This window comes from Enhydra lutris, unplaced genomic scaffold (genome assembly GCF_002288905.1).
Source record: "Enhydra lutris kenyoni isolate GAN:26980312 unplaced genomic scaffold, ASM228890v2 scaffoldscaffold56, whole genome shotgun sequence".
Taxonomy (NCBI): Eukaryota; Metazoa; Chordata; class Mammalia; order Carnivora; family Mustelidae; genus Enhydra; species Enhydra lutris.
Genome location: NW_019154140.1, coordinates 3367457 through 3388306, shown reverse-complemented (window position 1 = coordinate 3388306; position 20850 = coordinate 3367457). Strand labels below are relative to the sequence as shown.

General features: G+C 36.4%; 1 protein-coding gene across 3 annotated transcripts in view; it reads right to left on the bottom strand.

Moving 5' to 3' along the window:
• LOC111157831 (transmembrane protein 117) overlaps positions 1-20850 on the bottom strand; it is a 470551-nt gene that overhangs the window by 69218 nt on the left and 380483 nt on the right. For all 3 annotated transcript variants that reach the window (XM_022519503.1, XM_022519505.1, XM_022519504.1), the window contains one exon: positions 9432-9591. In XM_022519503.1, the coding sequence (XP_022375211.1) occupies positions 9432-9591 (160 nt within the window). The remainder of the gene's footprint in view (positions 1-9431; positions 9592-20850) is intronic.

Sequence of the window (20850 nt, the reverse complement as noted above, 5' to 3'; positions counted from 1 at the left end):
GATTGTTCTCATCAGGTAAGGGTGGGAATCACTCCCTTAATGTGTATCTGTCTTAGCAGATCATTGCTGCAGTGCATTGTTATGCAGACTCCATTATCACATTATTAAATTTTTCCTCAGTTAAAATCAAAACAATCCTGAATGATTCATTATAATTCAAAGCATAACCCTGAGACTTTTTCCAACTAAATTAATCTGTTTTATTCTATCTAAATAATGTAATTTAGTTATATGAAAATATCATCTTTCAACTGCATTTTTAATTTGCCTGTCATAAACATCCTGTAATGTGGGATATGATACATTGTCATGCTATAGATGACAGTGTGGATACCTAGAGATGAAGTGACTTAACCACAGTCCCACTGCTGTTAAGAGTTTCTGTCTCCCTCTCCCCCTGTCTCTCTCTCTCTCTCTCAAATAAGTAAATAAATCTTAAAAAAAAAAAAAAAAAAAGAATAGCTACAGAGTATTAGCCCATCTCATCTGGGAACAGGATATTTGACATGAATGTCTGTCGGTTATATTTAGCATATATAGTGTATATATATACCATATATATTAGCATATATATTAGCATATATATGTATATTAGCATATATATATATATATATATATATATATATATATATATATCATCACCTGTACAACTCTGATCTGAGGTATAACCACACTCTGAGTTTGAAAACTACCCCAGAGGCGCTGGAAGCCTGGTAAGATGGTGGAATGTATGTCTTCAACATTGTACTTTTTAATCAGACACAAGTGGTACAATGACAAGTGGTAACTGCTACATATGACTTCCAGGGCCAACCATGATACACATGCAAAGATGGGCGTAAGGGTTAGGGCTGGAATGTTCTTTCAGGGTGATGATCAAGTACTGATAATTCCATAGCACCTGAGGACAATGATGCATCCATTAGAAAAATATGAATTTGAAGGAGTTATATCTTGCTGCTTCCACGTGGCTTTGAAAAAATTACTGTTCATGTGCAACAGTATAGAATTTATCTTTTGCCAGTTTTTTTAATCATGTTCTATTTCTCTTTAAAAAAATACCTCAGGGACTGAAGCATTTAAACTGGGATGAAACTTGAATGTCTCTATTTTCCACTTGCTTAACCAAATCTTATAATTCCTTCAAGCTACATTCTTCCCAAATTATCCTTAAAGACTTGAGTGATCTCTTGTACTCACAATAATCCTTCATAGAACTTACTGCCTGTTTCAAAACTGTGATCTATATCATATGTTAACCAGACTATTAGTTTCATTTTCAAGAGAGTGTGTTTGTCCCTCCAGTACCCATGACTGGATTCTAAAATTTGTCTGCCTGGTAACCCCCGTGCTTCCAGTTTATCTTTTACCTTCTGCCAAATTTTCTTGATACCATAGGTCACCTGCTAAGAATTGTTCTCTGGTACCTCCTGTAGACTGCCCACTTAGCTGGACTCCCCCACACTATGTGGACATGACTTACCATAAGAAGTCTTTCTACTCCTTGGAGGTTAGTCACGGGGACTACCAATAAACAATATATTGAGGGCACCTGGGTAGCTCAGTTCTTAAGCGCCTGCCTTTGGCTCAGGTCCTGATCCCAGTGTCCTGGGATCGAGCCCCACACTAGGCTCCCTGCTCAGCAGGAAGCCTACGGGAAACCTTGTCCCTCTCCAACTGCTTGTGTTCCCTTTCTCACTGTCTCTGTCAAATAAATAAATAAAATCTTTAAAAAATAATAATATATTGAGATTCCCCTTGGATTATCTGTCTTCCCACTAGGTCAGGTGATGTCATTAGTACAAAATGTTGACAGTAGGGGCGCCTGGGTGGCTCAGTGGGTTAAAGCCTCTGCCTTTGGCTCAGGTCGTGATCCCAGGGTCCTGGGATCGAGCCCCGCATCGGGCTCTCTGCTCAGCCAGGAGCCTGCTTCCTCCTCTCTCTGCCTGCCTCTCTGCCTACTTGTGAACTCTGTCTGTCAAATAGATAAATAAAATCTTAAAAAAAAAATGTTGACAGTAAATAAAACAAAGATTCCGCCTCTTAGGCACATATCATGAAGACAGTAGGCATTTATGGCTAATCCAGGTATAGCTTAATATCTAAGCCAATTATTCCATGGTATCATGTGGGACTGACAACAGAAATTGCCATTACTGTGTTTTCAAGGAGGAGTGTAACCCTTGAGTAAGAAAAATGGAGATGGAAAATAATTGTGAAGAAGTGTTTAAAATACTTTGGAAAAAGTTAGATAAAGTATTCCCCAAACTGAAGACCATGTTAAAACTGGTGGCCAGACATTTAAACAGCCCTTTCCTTCTAAGTAGCCTATAAATAAAATCAGTCAGAACAGCTTATCCAGAAAATATATGCCAACTTGTCAAAATACCACTGCTATTTCATTAAAATAGGTTCATGCTTGTTGCTCTGCCTTATGTTCTCAAGTGACTGATTCCACTTTCAATAGCAGTGACCTCAAAAGCGGTGCCCAACTGAAGTCAGGTGATTGGAGTTTTTAAATAAAGTCTGCCAAAAGTCATCATGTCTTCTATTAAACTAGTCGACCTACTTCTGAGAACCATGCATGAAACAAAAAACACACACATTTTGGATGTTACAAGGTGAAATGTTTCTAGGATGCAATTTTCATAATTATTTTTTCAGTGCATTAGGAATTACTTTTCAGGAAATATCACTTTTCTCTAAGTGCTTTTCGACTAGACCAAAGAGTCCTTTTGAACACTTAACTGAGCATTCAGATTTTTATTTGGATATTTAATTATAGTAAAATCACAATTCAGTGAAAATGACCTAATCTAATATTATTGATGGCTCATTCTCCTGCTGTTGGTAAATATTTTGCTTCTTGAAAAATCTCATGTTATTTGGCTTTTCTGAAATAATGTTGCAATCATTCATTTATTTATTCTTTCCTTCAAAAAATATGGTAAAACTAATGCATTGAACAAGGGCTAGCTGTGGGAGTGAAAAAAATTGAAAAAACATATTTTTCTCCTTGAGCAGCTCACATGTTACAGGAAATATGTAAGTAAATAAATATGAAGGTACTAGGCAGGTATGTAGATAAATTACAAGAAAGAGAAGTATTGAAAAGATTTATCAACAGTGTGAGGATTCACCAAGATACAATCCTTGAATCTTCCTTCTTCTCTTTAAAAGTCTTTCTTCTAGAAAACTTCTTGCATCTCCTTGAAGCACATAAAGCTGATACCATATATGTATGTTTTATATTATGTACCTATTTATATACATAAATCTAAAAGGCACACATAACAGTAAGTGATGAGGAGAAACTTTCTAGAGGAGAGGATGCTAAAGAGAAGAGGTTCAAGGCAACACCTTTCTGTACTTACCTATAAATTCCCAGAAACTTATCTTCTCACAGCTTCCTCTACCTCCTGGGCACTCTGTTCAGCAGATGCTATCTTAATGCTAGACTACACTGATCCAGCTGTAAAACTCAACAGCTTTTAATATTCCCTACACTAATCCCCTAGGGTTTAATTATGTAAAGTATTTAGGAGAGACAAAGACTGCATGGAAACTTAACAAGAGATATAACACTTGATCAGTCTCCATGATCATTACCATTGATTAATCCCACCTCTCTCTACCCATCAATCCACACTGGAGAATTTTACTGGTTCCTCAAGTTATCCCCACTTATACCCATCTTTCTGGCTCCACACCTCTCCTCCCTATCTCCCCTTCCCCAAACCCCCCCAACTAGTCCTTCTCTTCCTTCTCTCATTCTCTTTCTTCCTATCTAGTTAAAAAGCACAGAATGTTCTTTATGTTATGAAGACGAAGTTCCTTTATTTTAAAGCCTTCATAACAGCAACTAGATCTTAGGATGGTAGGGGAGATGAATTTTAAAAGTGGCAAAGGTAGGACTATTTGCTTTTTACCTCAATAAAAAGTTCTTCTAAAGACAGTTTTCCTAAAATGTCTTTTCTACTCATATTCATTCTATTAGATTATGAATTCCTTTGTGATTACAAACTCCTGTGGACTGTATCATTAATCTTTTTTTCCTTTCCCTCTGTCCTGTGTCTCCAGCACCTGATGTGATGTACAGTGGGAATGAATTTGTAAATGTTTTGTTTACTTTTTTATGTCATTCTTTAACAGTATTTTTCCAATTTTATTGAGGTGAAATTGATAAAATTAGAATATACTTAAACTGTACAATATGATGATTTTATATATATACATTCTGAAATGAGTCTCACCATCAAGTTAATCAACATTTCCATTACCCCATGTAGTTACTTTTTTCATGAGAATGCTTAATATGTATTCTCTTAGTAAACTGCAAGGATACAAGATAGTATTTTTAATTACAGTCACCATGTTGTACATTACATCCTCTGAACTTACTCATCTTATACCTGAAAGTTTGTACCTTTTTATCAACCTCTCCCTATTTTCCTCAACACCTGGCAACCACCATTCTACTCTTTGTTTCTATGAGTTTGGCTATTTTTTTAAACTTGAGTATAGTTGACACACAATGTTACATTACTTTCAGGTATACAACATAGTGATTCAACAAGTCTCTACATTATACTGTTCTCATCACAAGTATAGCTATCATCTGTCACCATACAATGTTATTAAATATTATTGAATATTATTGAATATATTTACCTATGCTGTTCTTTTTATTCCTGTACTTACTTATTCTATAACTGGAAGGCTGTATCTTCCACTCTGCTTCATCCATTTTGCCCATCTCCATCTCCTCCTTTCTGACAACCATCAGCTTGTTCTCTGTATTTGCAGGTCTAATTCTACTTTTTGTTTTTTTTCCCTTAGTTTTGTTTCTTAGATTCCATATATAAAATGAAATCATATGATATTTGTCTTTCTCTGTCTGACTTATTTCACTTGGCATAATACCATCTAGGTCTATTCATGATGTTGCAAATGGCAAGCTCTCATTTTGTTTTCATGGCTGAGTAATAGTCCATAATATACAACGCACGTTCTTTATCCATTCATCTATAGATAGACATTGGGGTTCTTCCATATCTTGGATATTGTAAATAGTGCTGCAATAAACATAGAAGTACGTCTATCTTTTCAAATTAGTGTTTTCATTCTCTTTGGGTAAATACCTATAGTGGAATTATCGGATATGATATTTCTATTTTTAATTTCAATAATCATCAGGGAAATGTGAATCAAAGGCACAGTAAGATATCACCTTACACCTATTAGAATGGATAGAATAAAAAAGACAAGAAATAACAAGTGTTGGTGAGGATGTGGAAAAAAAGGAACCCTCATGCACTGAGGGTGGGAATGCAAACTGGTGCAGCCACTCTGGAAAACAGTACAGAGGTTCCTCAAAAAATAAAAAATAGAATTCACCAATGTTTTCTGAACGTAATGGATCAAAACTGAATTCTTACTGTGATGATTATAATACTACTCTTTGCTGGAGAAAATTGTCTTTTTGTTTCGTCTTTTCAAACTTTAGCTGCCTATCCTTCTACTGTCATCTCTTCTTTGAAGTTTTGTCCTACTATTCTGTCTACACTGACCTCTTCCTCTCTCTCTCTCTCTCTCTCTCTCTTTTGAGTAGGTGGACTCCTAGGACACCTTTTTTTTTTTTCTTTGATTACAGTACATTACATTTTTAACTATTACATAATTTAGGTATATCTTTTCTTCAATCTAACGAGAGATCAATGGATGGAACATAACTGCAAATTAGGTACTTATGCAATGAACTAAAGGAATAAAAAAATCAAAGGCAAAATTATAAATATTAAACAGAATTTGAGATAAGATTTCCTCAGAGAGAAGAATTTTTACAATTCTCATGTTCTGTAGAAATGTGTGATTTATATGAGTCACATATTATATTTTACTAGCATCTATTTATGCTTTAGTTCTAGTGGTTTTACTAAAATGACAGAAAAATGTGACACAACAAATGATTTTTATGATAAATGTAGAAAAATCCTACTTAATAGTCATAAAAATAACCATACGTTCTCTACAAGTTTTCAGAATTGACCTACTATGTTAGGGTAAAATCTTTACAGAAGTAGTGCCATTTTCTAAAGGTTTCTTTTCTTTTTTAACCCCAAACTAAATATCTTTTGATAGTATATGTTGAATTTTTCTAGTTTTAGAAAAGTCTATTGTTTTTAAATCACTTAAATAAGTCTAATGAGAAAAAAATCTTTTAATAAAACTATTCCCCCCATTTCCACTAATTATTCTACTTTTCTATTTTTCTTTTGTCTGAAATATGTGAATATGGAATGAAGCAGACCACAGTTTAGTTGGTTTTGGACTTGTTAGGATATTTGTATTAAATATTTTTAAATATCTTGAACATATACGTCTTCCAAGGCTCTGCTTCCTAAAACTCATTCTCCTTCTTAAATGCTCATGCACTAGTTTCCAAAATTTCAACATGAGGCTCCCAAAAGGGGACAGAGTTTGCATGAGACTCAGTGCTCAAATGTCACTTCTTTATCCTCAGCAAGCAGTTATTACTCTGGGCATACTGCTGCCCATGTGAGACTCTGTGGTAGGGAGACTCCAGGGATATATGGTTATAAGCTAGAGTTCCTGCTCCACAGAGCAGGAAAAAAGTGACGTAGTGATTTGTAGTCCAGGTAAAAGGTGCTGCAGGAATTCCATGGAGGAAGTGATTACACGGTTTTCATGAGAGGGAATTGGCACGGTGCTCAATGGCAGGGTCTAGGTGAACAGAGCAGAAGGAAACATATTTGGAGAAAAAAAGACATCCTGGAATAAGTGTGCTGTGGTCAGGGGCCAAACAACAAGCCCTTTGGTCTGCAGTAGAGCTAGAACCTAGGAGACAGGTGAGAGAAACACAGCCGGAGCCATATCAGGAAGGCACTGAGTGCACACTCTTGGGGTCTGTACTTTATTCTTGGACAATGTGGAGTCACTGTGGCTGAGAAGAGGCATGGACAGAATGGAATTTCAGATTGGAAGTTTATGAGGCTGAGCCTCATAGAGTGTATGGGACAAGGGGACTTCTGGAAGCAGAAGTATCCACAGGAGGTTATTTTACAGTTGTAGAGAGGAGAGTCAGTACTGAATAGAAGTAGAGAAACGAGAAGGAAGGATTATGCTACAAGAGACATAGCAAAAGAGAAATCTACTGGCCTGGCCAGCTGACTCGGTACTGAAGGACAGAGAAAAAGAATTAAGGGCCCTAACTCTTGGGCCTCCTTTTGGACTCTTCCTCATATTAGACATCAACTAATTTGGCTTTTAAGGCCCAGTATCTCTCTGCTCTTCTGTGGACTCACCCCCATTTCACTGGTGGGTGTGATCCAGTCCTTGCAATCCTTTCCCCAGGAATGTGAAATTAAGCCTGACAACTAGAGAGTGGTCTCCCTCTGAGGTGCTGGCTGTAGCCACTTTCTTCTACGTGAACTGGGAAGCTCAAAATCCTGCTTTAGAATAAGAGAAGAAAACGAAACAGAAGTTAAAAAAAAAAAAAAAAGAGGAAAGATGGAGAACGAAAGCTAGGTCTGGGTTCCCTGGTACACTTTGGTCTCTGCTTTCATGTGTCCCTAAAAAGGAACTGTGTCCCTCCTGTTTAATTCTGTAGGACATCCTTACATTGCAGTGATACATTCTCCCTTTGATGGAGCTAGCTTGGCAGGGTTATTTGTTACTTGCAGCCAAAATGGTCCAAACTGATACATTCCTCAGCACGAACTGTTTTCAGTCACTCGGTGCTCGAGCTACTGTCTGAACGTTTGAGCACTCGACTGACTCCACATGTTCATGTCCCTTCTTTCATCTAGAATGCCTTCCCCTTCCCAGTCCTGCTGACTCTGTCTGCATAAATCCTGACTATCCTTCCTTTCTTCTAGCCCTCTCTACTAAGTACTTTTTGAGTGAGTCCATAACACCTGTAAATTGCAATGTTACATTTTCCCTCTCGAGTCTCTGATTTTAGTGACCTTATTGGAACAATAATTAAAACAATGTAAAAGAGGGTGGAAGGTGACAGATAGTACTAAGAAGTCAGGAAATGTATACTCTCACATATACAAATTTTTAAAAAAATCTAAAAGACGATGGTCTACTTGGCTACTAATAACTTTGACTAGGCCATTTGACCAAAGCAGATACTTCACGCAAGGAAGTGTATCATTTAGGAGTATTAGATGAAAGAAGATAAGAACAGCCTCTAAACAAGTAATGCATCATGCATTATTGCACAGTGTTTCAAATTTGATTTTATGAGTATCCAGAGGACATCGTATAGCAAGTAAGAGACAGATATGGAACCTACCATGCTTTCTTAATTTGTCCACTATGCTAAACTAGCCCACAGAAAATAAAAAATACATCAATTTTTAGGTGAGACAAACATTCAATTTCATATAATGTTTTAAATTGATAACATATTTTAAATTGTTATTCACTAAAATAGCAATATACTCTAGGAACCATCTTGAACCTAATGCCTGGGCTATATTATATAGCAAAAAAAACAAAACCAAACCAAAACCAAACTGTTATTCTCTTTTAAGATACTACAGAATATCACTTCTTTGCCTCTAGAAATGAGAAAACCAATCTGCCATCTTGTGAAATCTCACATAAATTTGGAACACAACGGTGTTTACCTTCCCTTCAACGACTGTGGCCTTTGTTCTGGTAACTTACAATGCCTCAGAGGGGAAAACCCCAACTGCCTCCTAAAGCCAATAAGAAGTCTAGCCAATGAATGGACATTTAATGAACAAGATAAAGTGCCAAGAAATAGTTAATGTTTCTTTCAGCCTCATACAAAGGAACATTCCTCCATTTGGGAGTCCTAAGACCCCAAAAGCATCCTTGGTAGATCACACAAGTAGCAGTGGTTAGAGAAATGCTATTGTACAAACAGTCTGGTGCTGAGCAGGGCAGAAATATTGTTTACATGAAAATGGAATGATCCCTAGTGAGTACCGAAAGAAAGTGATAATTTCCATAACCAGAAAAAGCATTTTTACATCATTCCATTTCAACTGCTATAAAACCCTAAGTTGCTCTGGCAATTGCTTATCCCTGCCTTGCTGGCTTTACATCATCCTCATCTCTGTAGCTTTTCATTTACTAAATGACAGGGGTTTTTTGTTGTTGTTCTGCCTTGTTTGGAAGCCTTGGCGAAAACATCACCACGCTGTACGGTTTCTCAGGGCCCACCTTGCAATGTTCATACAATGGATTTTTGGTGCTCCTTTCATAAAACCCCAGCTGGCATCTCCTCCCTGTAAAACTGATGAAACCATGATCAGAGAAGACCCCACTTCTTTAGCTTTGTGGAGTTTTCACTGTACATACAGTGTTAGTTATATGGGTTAACAAAGCCTAGAGCGGCTTTAGGGAGAGAAGGGAAACAGGAAAACGCTTACCTGCATTACAATAAGGAGGTCAAAGACCAAGATAAAAGAAGCCAGGAATGCTCTGGAAACTTCATCACTGGGCAAAAAACCTCGATTCAGCTTATCCCAGCTGATCCAGTCAGTTGTAATGACAAGTACCACCACAGAAGTCAGAGTAAAGAGAACAGTCCTGCAAGGAACAAGACGTTCATTAAAGAACATGAGACATAATGACGTAGACAGGGAAAACTGCATGCGATCTGTGCTGTATTCGGTGCCTACCCTTTGCCACGTACCCTTTGCCAAGGCATATTCACCAAAATGAAGACAAACAAAGAAGTAAATTAAGTGCTTTCTTCCAAAAGCAATTAAAAAAAGGTATGATAGCATCCACCCCAAGATCTTCCCTTAAGAACATGAAGACAATGATTATAGAACAAATAATTGTCCACCAAAATATTACAAATGGCTTTGGCTAGTGCAATATGTGTCCCAAAGAGAACATTGGTGTGTAGCTCTCATTACATGTGCGTCATTTACTGAAGGTAGCAGACATGCCTGTGTAAGAGCATAAGGCAGATGGTGAGTGACTGAGTTGAGTCTTAGAATTCTATTATTGTCCTACAAAAGAGAGGGATAGTGAGACCAATCCCATCATAATCCTCACAGCCTGAAGAGTTCCATGGAACACACTTACATGCCAACAGTGTAGCCATTTCTCCTCATAGGTCGTGGGTCATAGATGGCCTAGTGACCTGTCCAGGTCATACCATTTGATTGGTATGATTACCAATGGGTTTGATTACCCATTCCTTGTTATAAGATACTAGGGGCCCAACCTTATCTCTTATCTTTCTAACCCCCATAAAATCTTATATAATTATATCATATGGAATTCAATGAATGTTTTTGGGAGTTGTAACAATTAAGATTTTTCTAAAAATCAGGTCCTTAAATTAGGCTTTATTTTTTAATTTTTAAAAGATTTTATTTATGTAGTTGACAGAGAGAGCACAAGCAGGGGAAGCAGCAGGCAGAAGGAGAAACAGGTTCACTGCTGAGCAGAGAGCCCACTGTGGGACTCCATCCCAGGACCCTGGGATCATGACCTAAGCCGAAGGCAGATGCTTAACTAAGCCATCCAGGAGCTCCTCAAATTAGTCTTTAATATTGACATTCAAAGTAAATCTGAAATGTGTAATGTGCAAAGTAAATGAAAATGCAAAAATTTAATCTGCCAGAGAATTGCCTATAATGTAGTTTAGCTTCTGCTTGCAGAGCTATATTGGTATCTGGATATTGTTTGGAACTACAATGAGAAGTCTATGGCTATGCCGCCCTGAACATACCTGATCATGTTTGAATTGTAAAAGAGAAAATAAAAAAGAGTAATTATTTTATATTTTACTTTCAATACAGTAAACTTTATTGAAAGACAGAAAAGAAGGAAAGAAAGGAAAGAAAAAGAAACAGAAAGGGGGAAAAAGGAAATTTTAAAAGGAGAAAAGAAAAGAAAAATGGAAAAAAATATATGGAGGTGAAATAACACCTTAGAAGAACACAAACTCATTTTGGAAATTAACTGTTTTTGCCCTCTGATGTCTGATGATAATTGATACAAAAAGACAGTAATATGGACCATCCTAGACCACCTCTTTAAAGTTGAACAAAGCAGATTTCTAAACCTAAATACTGGGTTTCCTTTTCACAACTTCTTATTCTGTAACAAGTTATACTTTGATAGAATGAAAATAATGGACCCCCACTTAGATTTCCCACCCCAATAAATAGTAAAGATATATTTAAAATTTTTTTGAAAAATAAAAATTTCTAATAAAACTTAATAATTTTATTAAATTGCAAACTATCAAAAGCATTTCACACATGATCTCCAAAATATAAATTACAGATCATCTCAACTACCATTTAGAATACCTTTGATCATTTCCAGAAACTCAAATGGGTTAGTTAAGCATGCGAGGAATCCTAAATAACTATTATAATTCAATAGAAAGAAATAGCAAATACTATATGGTAAAACATAAGAATAAAGGGATTTTAAACAAATTTCTCTCCAGGTTAAGTCAATTTGTTTTTGTTTTTGTTTTTTGTTCTGTGTCTTTCTCCTAAGCAAGTAAAAAGTTTATATATTTCATGAAATAAGATATCTCTGAATAGCATATATTGGCCCAATAGTTATCAGTCAGAACAATGCTCCTTTTATCATCCTTCTCCTCTATTCTTTTTTTTTTTTTAAGATTTTATTTATTTATTTGACAGACAAAGATCACAAGTACGCAGAGAGGCAGGCAGAGAGAGAGGGGGAAGTAGGCTCCCTCCTAAGCAGACAGCCTGATGTGGGGCTCGATCCCAGGACCCTGAGACCATGACCTGAGCCAAAGGCAGAGGCTTTAACCCACTGAGCCACCCAGGCGCCCCTCCTCTATTCTTAATAAGACTTTCACCCTTATCAGGATGAGATGGCTTCTCTATCACCAGAAATTCATCCAAGGATCAGACATTATGAAAGGAATAAGTGCCCAGAAAGACATTCCAGTTGGATCTGCCTTTTTTTTTTTTTTTTTAAATTCCACTATAGTTACCATACAGGGTTATATTAGTTTCAGGTGTACATTATAGTGATTCAACAATTCTATACTTTATGCAGTGCTCATCATGATAACTGTCCTCTTAATCCCCTTCACCTACTTCACCCATTCCCCCACCGATCTCCCCTCTGATAACCATCAGTTTGTTCTCTGTAGTTTAGAATCTCTTTTTTGGTTTGTCTCTTTATTTTATTTGTTTTGTTTTTAAAATTCCACCAGTGAAATCTTATGGTATGTATCTTTCTCTCACTGACATTTCACTTAGCATTATACTGTCTATATCCATAAATGTTGTTTCTAATGGCAAGGTTGTTTGTTTGTTTTTTTTAACGACTAAGTAATGTTCCATTGTATATGTATAAACCACCTCTTCTTTATCCATTCATCAATCAGTGGACACTTGGGTTGCTTCTGCGATTTGGCTATTGTAAATAATGCTGCAATAAACACAGAGGTGCACATATCTTTTGGAATAGTGTTTTTGTATTCTTAGGGTAAATAACAAGTAATGTAATTCTGGATCATATGGAAATTCTATTTTTAATTTTTTTGAGGAATGTCCATACTGTTTTCCACGTTCACTGTACCAGCTTTCATTCCCACCAACAGTGAGCCAGGGTTCCTTTTTCTCCATATCCTTCTTGAATTTTTCATTTTAGCCATTCTGACAGGAATGAGGTGACATTTCATTGTCGTTTTGATTTGCACTTTCCCTGAGATGAGTGATGTCTAGCCTCTCTTCATGTGTGTTAGCCATCTGTATGTCTTCTATGGAGAAATGTCTCTTCATTTCTTCTGCCCATGTATAATTAGATCATTTGGGGGGTTTTGGTGTTGAATTTTATCAGTTTTTTATATATTCTGGATACTAACCCTTTATCAGATATGTCATTTGTGAATATCTTCTCCTACTCAATAGGTCATCTTTTAGTTTTGTTGGTTATTTCCTTTACTGTACAAAAGCTTTTTATTTTGATGTAGTCCCAAGAGTATATTTTTGCTTTTGTTTTCCTTGCCTCAGGAGACATATCTAGAAAAATGTTCATATAGTCAATGTCAGAGAAGTTACTGCCTGTGCTCTCTTCTAGAATTTTTATGACTTAAGGTCTCACATTTAGGTCTCTAATCCGTTTTGAGTTTATTTTTGTGTATGGTATAAGAAAGTAGTCCAGTTTCATTCTTTTCCATATAGCTCACCCATTTTCCCAACACCAATTGTTGAAGAGACTTCTCTTTTTTCCATTGCATATACTTGCCTCCTTTGCCCAAGATTAATTGACCATATAATCCTGGGTTTATTTCCGGGCTCTCTATTGTGTTCCATTGATTCATGTGTCATTTTTTGTGCCAATACCATACTATTTTGATTACTATAGTGTTGTAGTGTATCTTGATATCTGGGATTGTGATACCTCCCATTTTGTTCTTTTACAAGATTGTTTTGGCTGTTTGGGGTCTTCTGTAGTTCCATACAAATTTTGGGATTCTTTGTTCATATTCTGTGAAAAATGCTGTTAGTATTTTGATAAGGATTGCATTAAATCTGTACATTGCTTTGGGTAGTATGGCCATTTTAAAAATATTTGTTCTTCCAATCCATAAGCATGGAATATCTTTCTAATTTTTGTGTTCTCTTCAATTTCTTTTTTCAGTGTTTTATAGTTTTCAGAGTATAGGTCTTTCACTTCCTTGGTTAAGTTTATTCCTAAGTATTTTATTTTTTGGTACAATTGTAAATGAGATTTTCTTAATTTCCCTTTTGCCTCTTCATTATTAGTGTAAAAATGCAACAAATTTCTGTATATTTATTTTGTATCCTGTGAGCTTACTGAACTCATTTATCAGTTCTGGTAGTGTTTTGGTGAAGTTATTAGAGTTTTCTTTATATGGTATCATGTCATCTGCAAATAGTGAAAGTTTGACTTTCATTTGCATGATAAATCCTTTTCCTTCTCTCATTTTCAATTCACATTGCCTTGTAGGCAGGTTATGGATAGTTCTTGCTTTTTTATCCATTCCATTACCAATGTCTTTTGTTTTGAACACTTAGGTCATTCACATTCAAAGTAACTATTGATGGGTATGTACTTACTGCATTTCATTACCTGTTTTATGGGGGTTTTTTGTACTTCTTCTCTGTTCCTTTCTTCTCTTGTTCTCTTCTCTCACAGTTTGCTGGCTTTCTTTGGTGATATACTTAGATTCTTTTCTCTTCATTTTTTGCATATCTATCATATTGTTGTTTTTTAATTTGTGGTTACCATTAGGCTTATATATAAAATCTTATGCATCTAGAAGCCTATATTAAATTGAGGGTCACTTAAATTTGAACTCATTCTTTACTCCTCTCCCCTCCATGTTTAGGTATATGGTGTACTATTTTACATCCTTTTATTTTGTGATTCTTTTGACTGATTTTTATAGATATACTTAATTGAATGCTTTAGTGTTTCCTACTTTTCTGTTTTTTTTTTTTAAGATTTTATTTATTTATTTGACACAAATATTTAATATTTCTTATAGGTCAGATTTGGTGCTCATTAACTTTTGTTTGGGTAATTCTTTATCTTTCCTTCTATTCTGAATGATAGCATTGTTGGATAGACTATTCTTGGTTGCAGGTTTTCCCCTTTCAATACTTTGAATATATGATGCCATTCCCATCTGTCCTACAAAGTTTCTGCTGAAAAATCAGCTGAAAACCTTATGGGGTTTCCTTTGTATGTGACTCTTTTCTTTTCTCCTGCTGCTTTTAAAATTCTCTATTGCTCACTACCTTTTGTCATCTTAATGACTATTGGTATTGGGCCTTCTTGGGCTGATTCTTTTGGGGGCTCTCTGTGTCTCCTGGATTTAGATATCTGTTTCCTTCCCTAAATTTGTGAAGTTTTCGGCTATTATCTCTTCAAATAAATTTTCCGCTTCCTACTCTCTCTTTTTCTTCTAGCTTCTTATAATGCAAATGTTATTACACCTGATAGTGTTGTTGATTTCCCTAAGTCTATTTTCATTTGTTATTATTTTTTGTCTTTCCTGTTCAACTTGATTTCTTTTTATTAGTCTGTCCTCAAGGTCACTGATCCATTCTTTTGCTCTAGCTTACTATTTATTCTATGTAATGTATTTTTAATTTCAGTTACTGAGTCTTTCATCTGTGACTGGTTCTTTTTGATATTTTCTATCTCTTTTAAAAAAAATTTTTTTTTAATTTTTTTTATCTCTTTGTTGAAGATCTCAATGAGGTCTTCCATTCTTTTCTCAAATCCAGCGAATATCTTTATGACCATTACTTTATTATTATTTATCTCCATTTTGTCTAGCTCTTTTGCTGTGATTCTGTCCTGTCCTTTCATTTGAGACATATTCCTCTGTCTCTTCATATTGCCTAACACTATGTGTCTGCTTCTGTGTGTTAGCAGTCAGCTACATCTCCTGCACTTGAGTTTAGTGGCCTTATGAGGAATAGGTCTTGCCCTGCTGTGCAGTGTCCCTTGTTCACCAGAACCTAGCACTTCAGGAGTATCCTCTGTGCATGCTGCATGGGCCCTACTGTTTTAGCTGAGCCACATCTGCCTTCAATCCATTCATCTGCAATGGCTCTCTTTGTCTATTGTGGGTAGGGTTCGGACCCTGTGTTTTTAGTGGGCCAGCCTTGGGCTGGAGTTGAGTCAGATCAGGCATTTGCCAGAAATGCAGTAGCACTGAACTACAAGGTGCTTTACCTGTGTTGTCCCTTGAGAAACTTTCACTGGTGGGCGGGCCTATAGTTAGACAAATATATGTGGTTATTTTCTACTCTCCTTGTGGTAGAAGACACTTTGGAGTGGTATTGGCTTTTGGGGGGGCTGTTTGCCTACTGCCAGTCTTGTGGCACCAGTTTGAATGGGCTGTGACCAAGGGCATCTTGGAGGAGGCATGACATGTGGTGCTAGCAAAGTCCATCCTCATCCACTGAGCAAGGGGACCTGCAGCCATCAGGGTAAACTCCTGCTAGGCCAGCTGGGTTAGAGGGGTCAGATCCACAGATGTGAGCATGGGTGGTAGGCACTATTAGCAAGCTAGGTGGAGAGTGTTGCTTTGTGCTGGTTCCTGAAGGTGTCCATATATATAGGCGGGGGCCATGGAAGGAAATGGTGCCCAACAGTTCTTTTTTTTTCCTAGAGGGGTCTCCCAAAGATCCCTGGGATCTTTGTTCTGAGATTAGTAAATAAATCTCCTGCCTGTGTACCCCAGGCTCTGCTATATCTCAGCAGGACTGTTTGTTGTGCTGTCTCTTTACAGGTGGGGACTCTGCCCTTCTTGTCCTCCCAGAGCCTAGCCCACTGATTTTTAATGTTCCAGATCTTAAGCCCCACTGATTGTTAGGCCCCTCTGATTTTCAAAGATAAATGTTATAGAAATTTGTCTTCCCCACTTGGGTCCCTGGTGCTTGGGGTGCTTGGTGTGAGCATCTGCTCCTCTCCCCTCACCATATCCCTTGTGTCACTCCCTCTTAGGGATAATTATGCAGGTCCCTTTGGCCCCAGACCACATCTCCACCCTTTCTATCCTCTTTAATGTGGCTTCTTCTCTATATTTAGTTGTAGAGTCTGTTCTGCCAGTCTTCAGGTCATTTTCTGGGTTACTTACACTGATGTGGGTGTTATCTAGTTATATCCATAAGATGAGGTGAACTTAGGATCCTCCTACTCCACCATCTTCTCCAGAAGTCTACAGTTTAATATTTTTAAATATCACCCCTGTACTTTTCCTGAGATATACCTGGATCTCATTTTGTGAGGACAGTTGATTACACAGGAGTTCATACTCTAACGTTACTCCATTAGTCTAAATATATAAACTGGTAATGTAAAATTAAATATTCAAAGGCACATTTTAGGTGTCAAAAGTTTGGAATAAGTGTTTGCTAAGCTATCAGAAAACTCATCTCTTTCAAGATTTACAAAAGAGTTATTCTTATTCATGCTAATAATCTCATTGTGAATACAATCATTAAAATTAATCATTAAAACTTTTTGGTGGGGCGCCTGGGTGGCTCAGTGGGTTAAGCCACTGCCTTCGGCTCAGGCCATGATCTCAGGGTCCTGGGATCCAGCCCCGAATTGGGATCTCTGCTCAGCAGGGAGCCTGCTTCCTCCTCTCTCTCTGCCTGTCTCTCTGCCTGCTTGTGATCTCTCTCTCTCTGTCAGATAAATAAATAAATAAAAATCTTAAAAAAAAAAAACCAAAAACTTTTTGGTACTTGGAATTTATCATGCCTGTTGTGTGAAAGCTTCCCAAGTTCATCTCTTGGATATTTGTTTTATTTGATATATTTTCAATTATCCAATATATAATTCTCTAAGCACTTTTCATAGATGTATTCCTGGCTTTATGAAGTACAAAAGTTACTGGTAATATTTTATTACTCCAAATGGAAATTAAAGGAAGTATTCTGTCTGATATTTAATATTTACTACTATGAAAAGAATTAAAATGGCAATCATTAAATATGAAGGCATACAGCTCAGAGAAAGACCCCTTAAAATAAAGTCTCAAGCAAATGGAAAAAAGAAAGGAAAAAGAGTGACCGAAATACATTAATTAGTTGTTCCACTTCCAAAATGATACTTAGCCCCCTCTCTAGATAGAGCTATAGAAGGAAATGTATTGCACATGGTTTGTTTTTCTCAGTCACTTCTGGTAAAGAAGACTTGTAGACTTTACCATTCTGTGATAATTCAATCAGAACACCAGTTTAAAAGAGCCATGACTCAGTTAGAATATACAAAAACACTTTTTTTTTTTTTACGTGAAACTACTACAAAAGAAACAGCAATGGTAGCAAACTATTATTAGCATTATGTGCCACTTATAATTGCCAGGCATTGATATAAGCACTTTACACAAATTAACTTGTATAATCCTTACTACAACCCTATTATCACCACCCCCAATTTACAAGGCAGAAACTGAGTCACAGAAAGTTCACCTGGGTTACAGACTTTATAAGTAACAAAATGTAAGATATAAATGATATAAAATGATTCTCATCCAGGCTGACTTATGATGATCTGTGTCACCTTTGTATGAATTGCCTCTCATAGGAAGCTCTTGAATATTATCCTCCTATAACTGTGTAGCTAAGGATTTGATTTATTTTCCTTTTCCACTACAAGTAAAATATCAGAAAATTATCATCCAAAAATACTTAACATTGAAAAGTAAAACTGACAGAGACTGACAAGAACTGGCAGGGAATAGTTAAAAGGAATATTTTCAGTATGGAACCTCATAAATGTTGGCCATCAATGCAACATCCTTGGGTTTTTATTTAACCAATATGATTGAAAAGATGTTTACTCTGGACCACGATTCTTGGGGAGTTCCAGCTTCTCTTTTAAGTAGCATCCAATTAAACAATTATCTGGATTATTTCCTTTCACACTACAGCCAACCCCAGGAGGACACATTGGCTCATCAGTTTCACTGTCTCTGGTTTCTGGCTACCAGTCAAATGAAAAGAACTCATACATAATTATCAGCTTGAGTGGTTAGTCTCAATTTCATGTTTTCAGATTTCTAGTTTGTTTGCTTTTCCTCAATTGTTGATTCCTTTTAGATTGATAAAAGTCTTTTTATAAAGTCGGGGGAGCTGGGTGATGGAGTTGGTTAAGCATCTGGCTCTTGATTTCAGATCAGATCATCATCTCAAAGTCATGATATCAAGCCTGGCATTGGGCTCCCTGCTCAGGGAGGTGTCTGCTTGAGATTCTGTCTCTTTCTCCCTCTGCCTCTCCCACTCGTCCTCTCTCTTACACTCTCTCTCTAAAAATAAATTAATCAAACAAACAAACAACTCTTACAGCAACAACAAAAGAAGAGTTAGAATGTGAAACCAAGAAGGGTTAACAGAGCTTTTGTAATCCAATGGTTCCCAGCCTTTGAGGGGTTCCTGGGAACCACTGAATTGTTGGCAAGGAAGTATAAATTTTGTGTGTACACTAAGAGTCATTGGTAAGTGCACCAAAGAAAATGTTTCCACGGAGGTTAAGGGATTTTCTCATGTCACACAGACTGCCAGTGACAACTGTGATGACCAACTACTGAGCCTGAGAAGGACTCAGCCTATAGCAAAGCACTTTCTTTCTTTAGCTAAAAATCTACAGATATTCTAAAAAATATAATATCATCTTGATCTTATCTGAAAACATACTCTTTTTACATCCTACTCAAATATCCATTATATTTGGTGATAAGAGACAGAGTAGAACATGTAAGTAAATACAGATAATCCCCAAACATGGTTTAACTCATAGTCCTAACGACTTCTTCACCATAATTTCTGGATTTTTAAAATTACTGAACTTTGATTTTAAGTAACTAAATTAGTTAATATTATTTTCCTTCTTCTATTCATAACCATTTTAAGATACACTTATTGCATAGTCAAATAGCCTGAAAGCAGGCATTAAGTGAAAACACAGAAGGACTTACATATGCTTCTAAGGTCTAATAAACTTAGAGTTACTATCACACAATTTTATCTTAATAAAACTAGGCAGCAGGAATATAGAAAATCTCCTAATATACATTGAGCCAAATAAACTTGCCAAAATTTGACCACGTTTTATACTACTAAAGATAGCATTACATGTGATTCAACATAATTATGATTTATGTGTTTTAATATATTTGTTATATTCATGCCCTAAAATGTCTATAATCTTTTATTCTAGTCATGAATATTACATGTATTTCTGATCATACTGCACCATTATTGTAACATCTAAAAGGAAATAAAAATCACTTCTATTTCTTTTTACAAAATGTTGAAACTCAACTAAAACAAGTCAGATCATGTTTCATTATTTCTCATAGCAAAATAAAAATGTGGGAATCCTATTAAAAATTAAAGGTTTAAGGTTAGCACTACAATAAAAGAATGCTTGGCTCAAGATAGTAAATGTAATTTCACAATTAAGGTATTATATTTCAAGGTGTTAAACATATGAAATGAAATGTGGCATAAAAATGGAATTTAAAATGATTTAATATTATACTTCTAACCACATTGTTTAGAGAGAAAAAATACAAGCAGGTATTAGTAGAAGAATGCTTTTCTTCGCTTTTCATTGCAAAACTGAGAGCCAATTCAAACATCTAGTTCCCCTCTGAACACTAAGTACCAGCACAAAGAAGTCACAGATGGCCATGAGAGAATGCCAACACCTTTCATTTTGCTTGTTTTAGTTATCAATGTTGCCAGTGCAATTTCTTTTTTTTTTTTTTAAACAGATTTTATTTATTTTAGACAGAGGGAGAGAAAGAGAGAGAGAATGCATGAGTAGGAGGGACAGAGGGAGAAAGAAGAGAACCTGAAGCAGACTCCACTCTGAGCATGGAGCCCAACGTGGGGTTCCATATCACCCTTCTGAGATCACATGACTGAGCCGAGACCGAGAGTCGGGCACTTAACCTACTGTGCCACCCAGGCACCCCACCACTGCAATGATATGAGACCATCATCGCTTGGATCCTCAGGCCAGTTCCCATCCTGAAATGTGTAAGTTTACTCAGAACTGTAACCAAGCAATGAAGTGTTCTCTTTAGGAAGTTGATAAGGAAATGAATGGTTTAGTGTCCTTCTGGTCTCCTATTCTTGAGATCAGGAAGCACCAAGGAATACAAATGTAAAGTGTGGTAAGTGACCTAGTGAAAAGAGCACAGAGTCTCCATATGGCTTTTTTTAAGTAAGTGTCACTGTCTGTTCTTGGCCAAACTGAACACAATTGTTAAGATAGAATCCTTGAGAAAGGAGATGCAGTTATTAACTCAACTTGTTTTTGTTGGGATCTGGA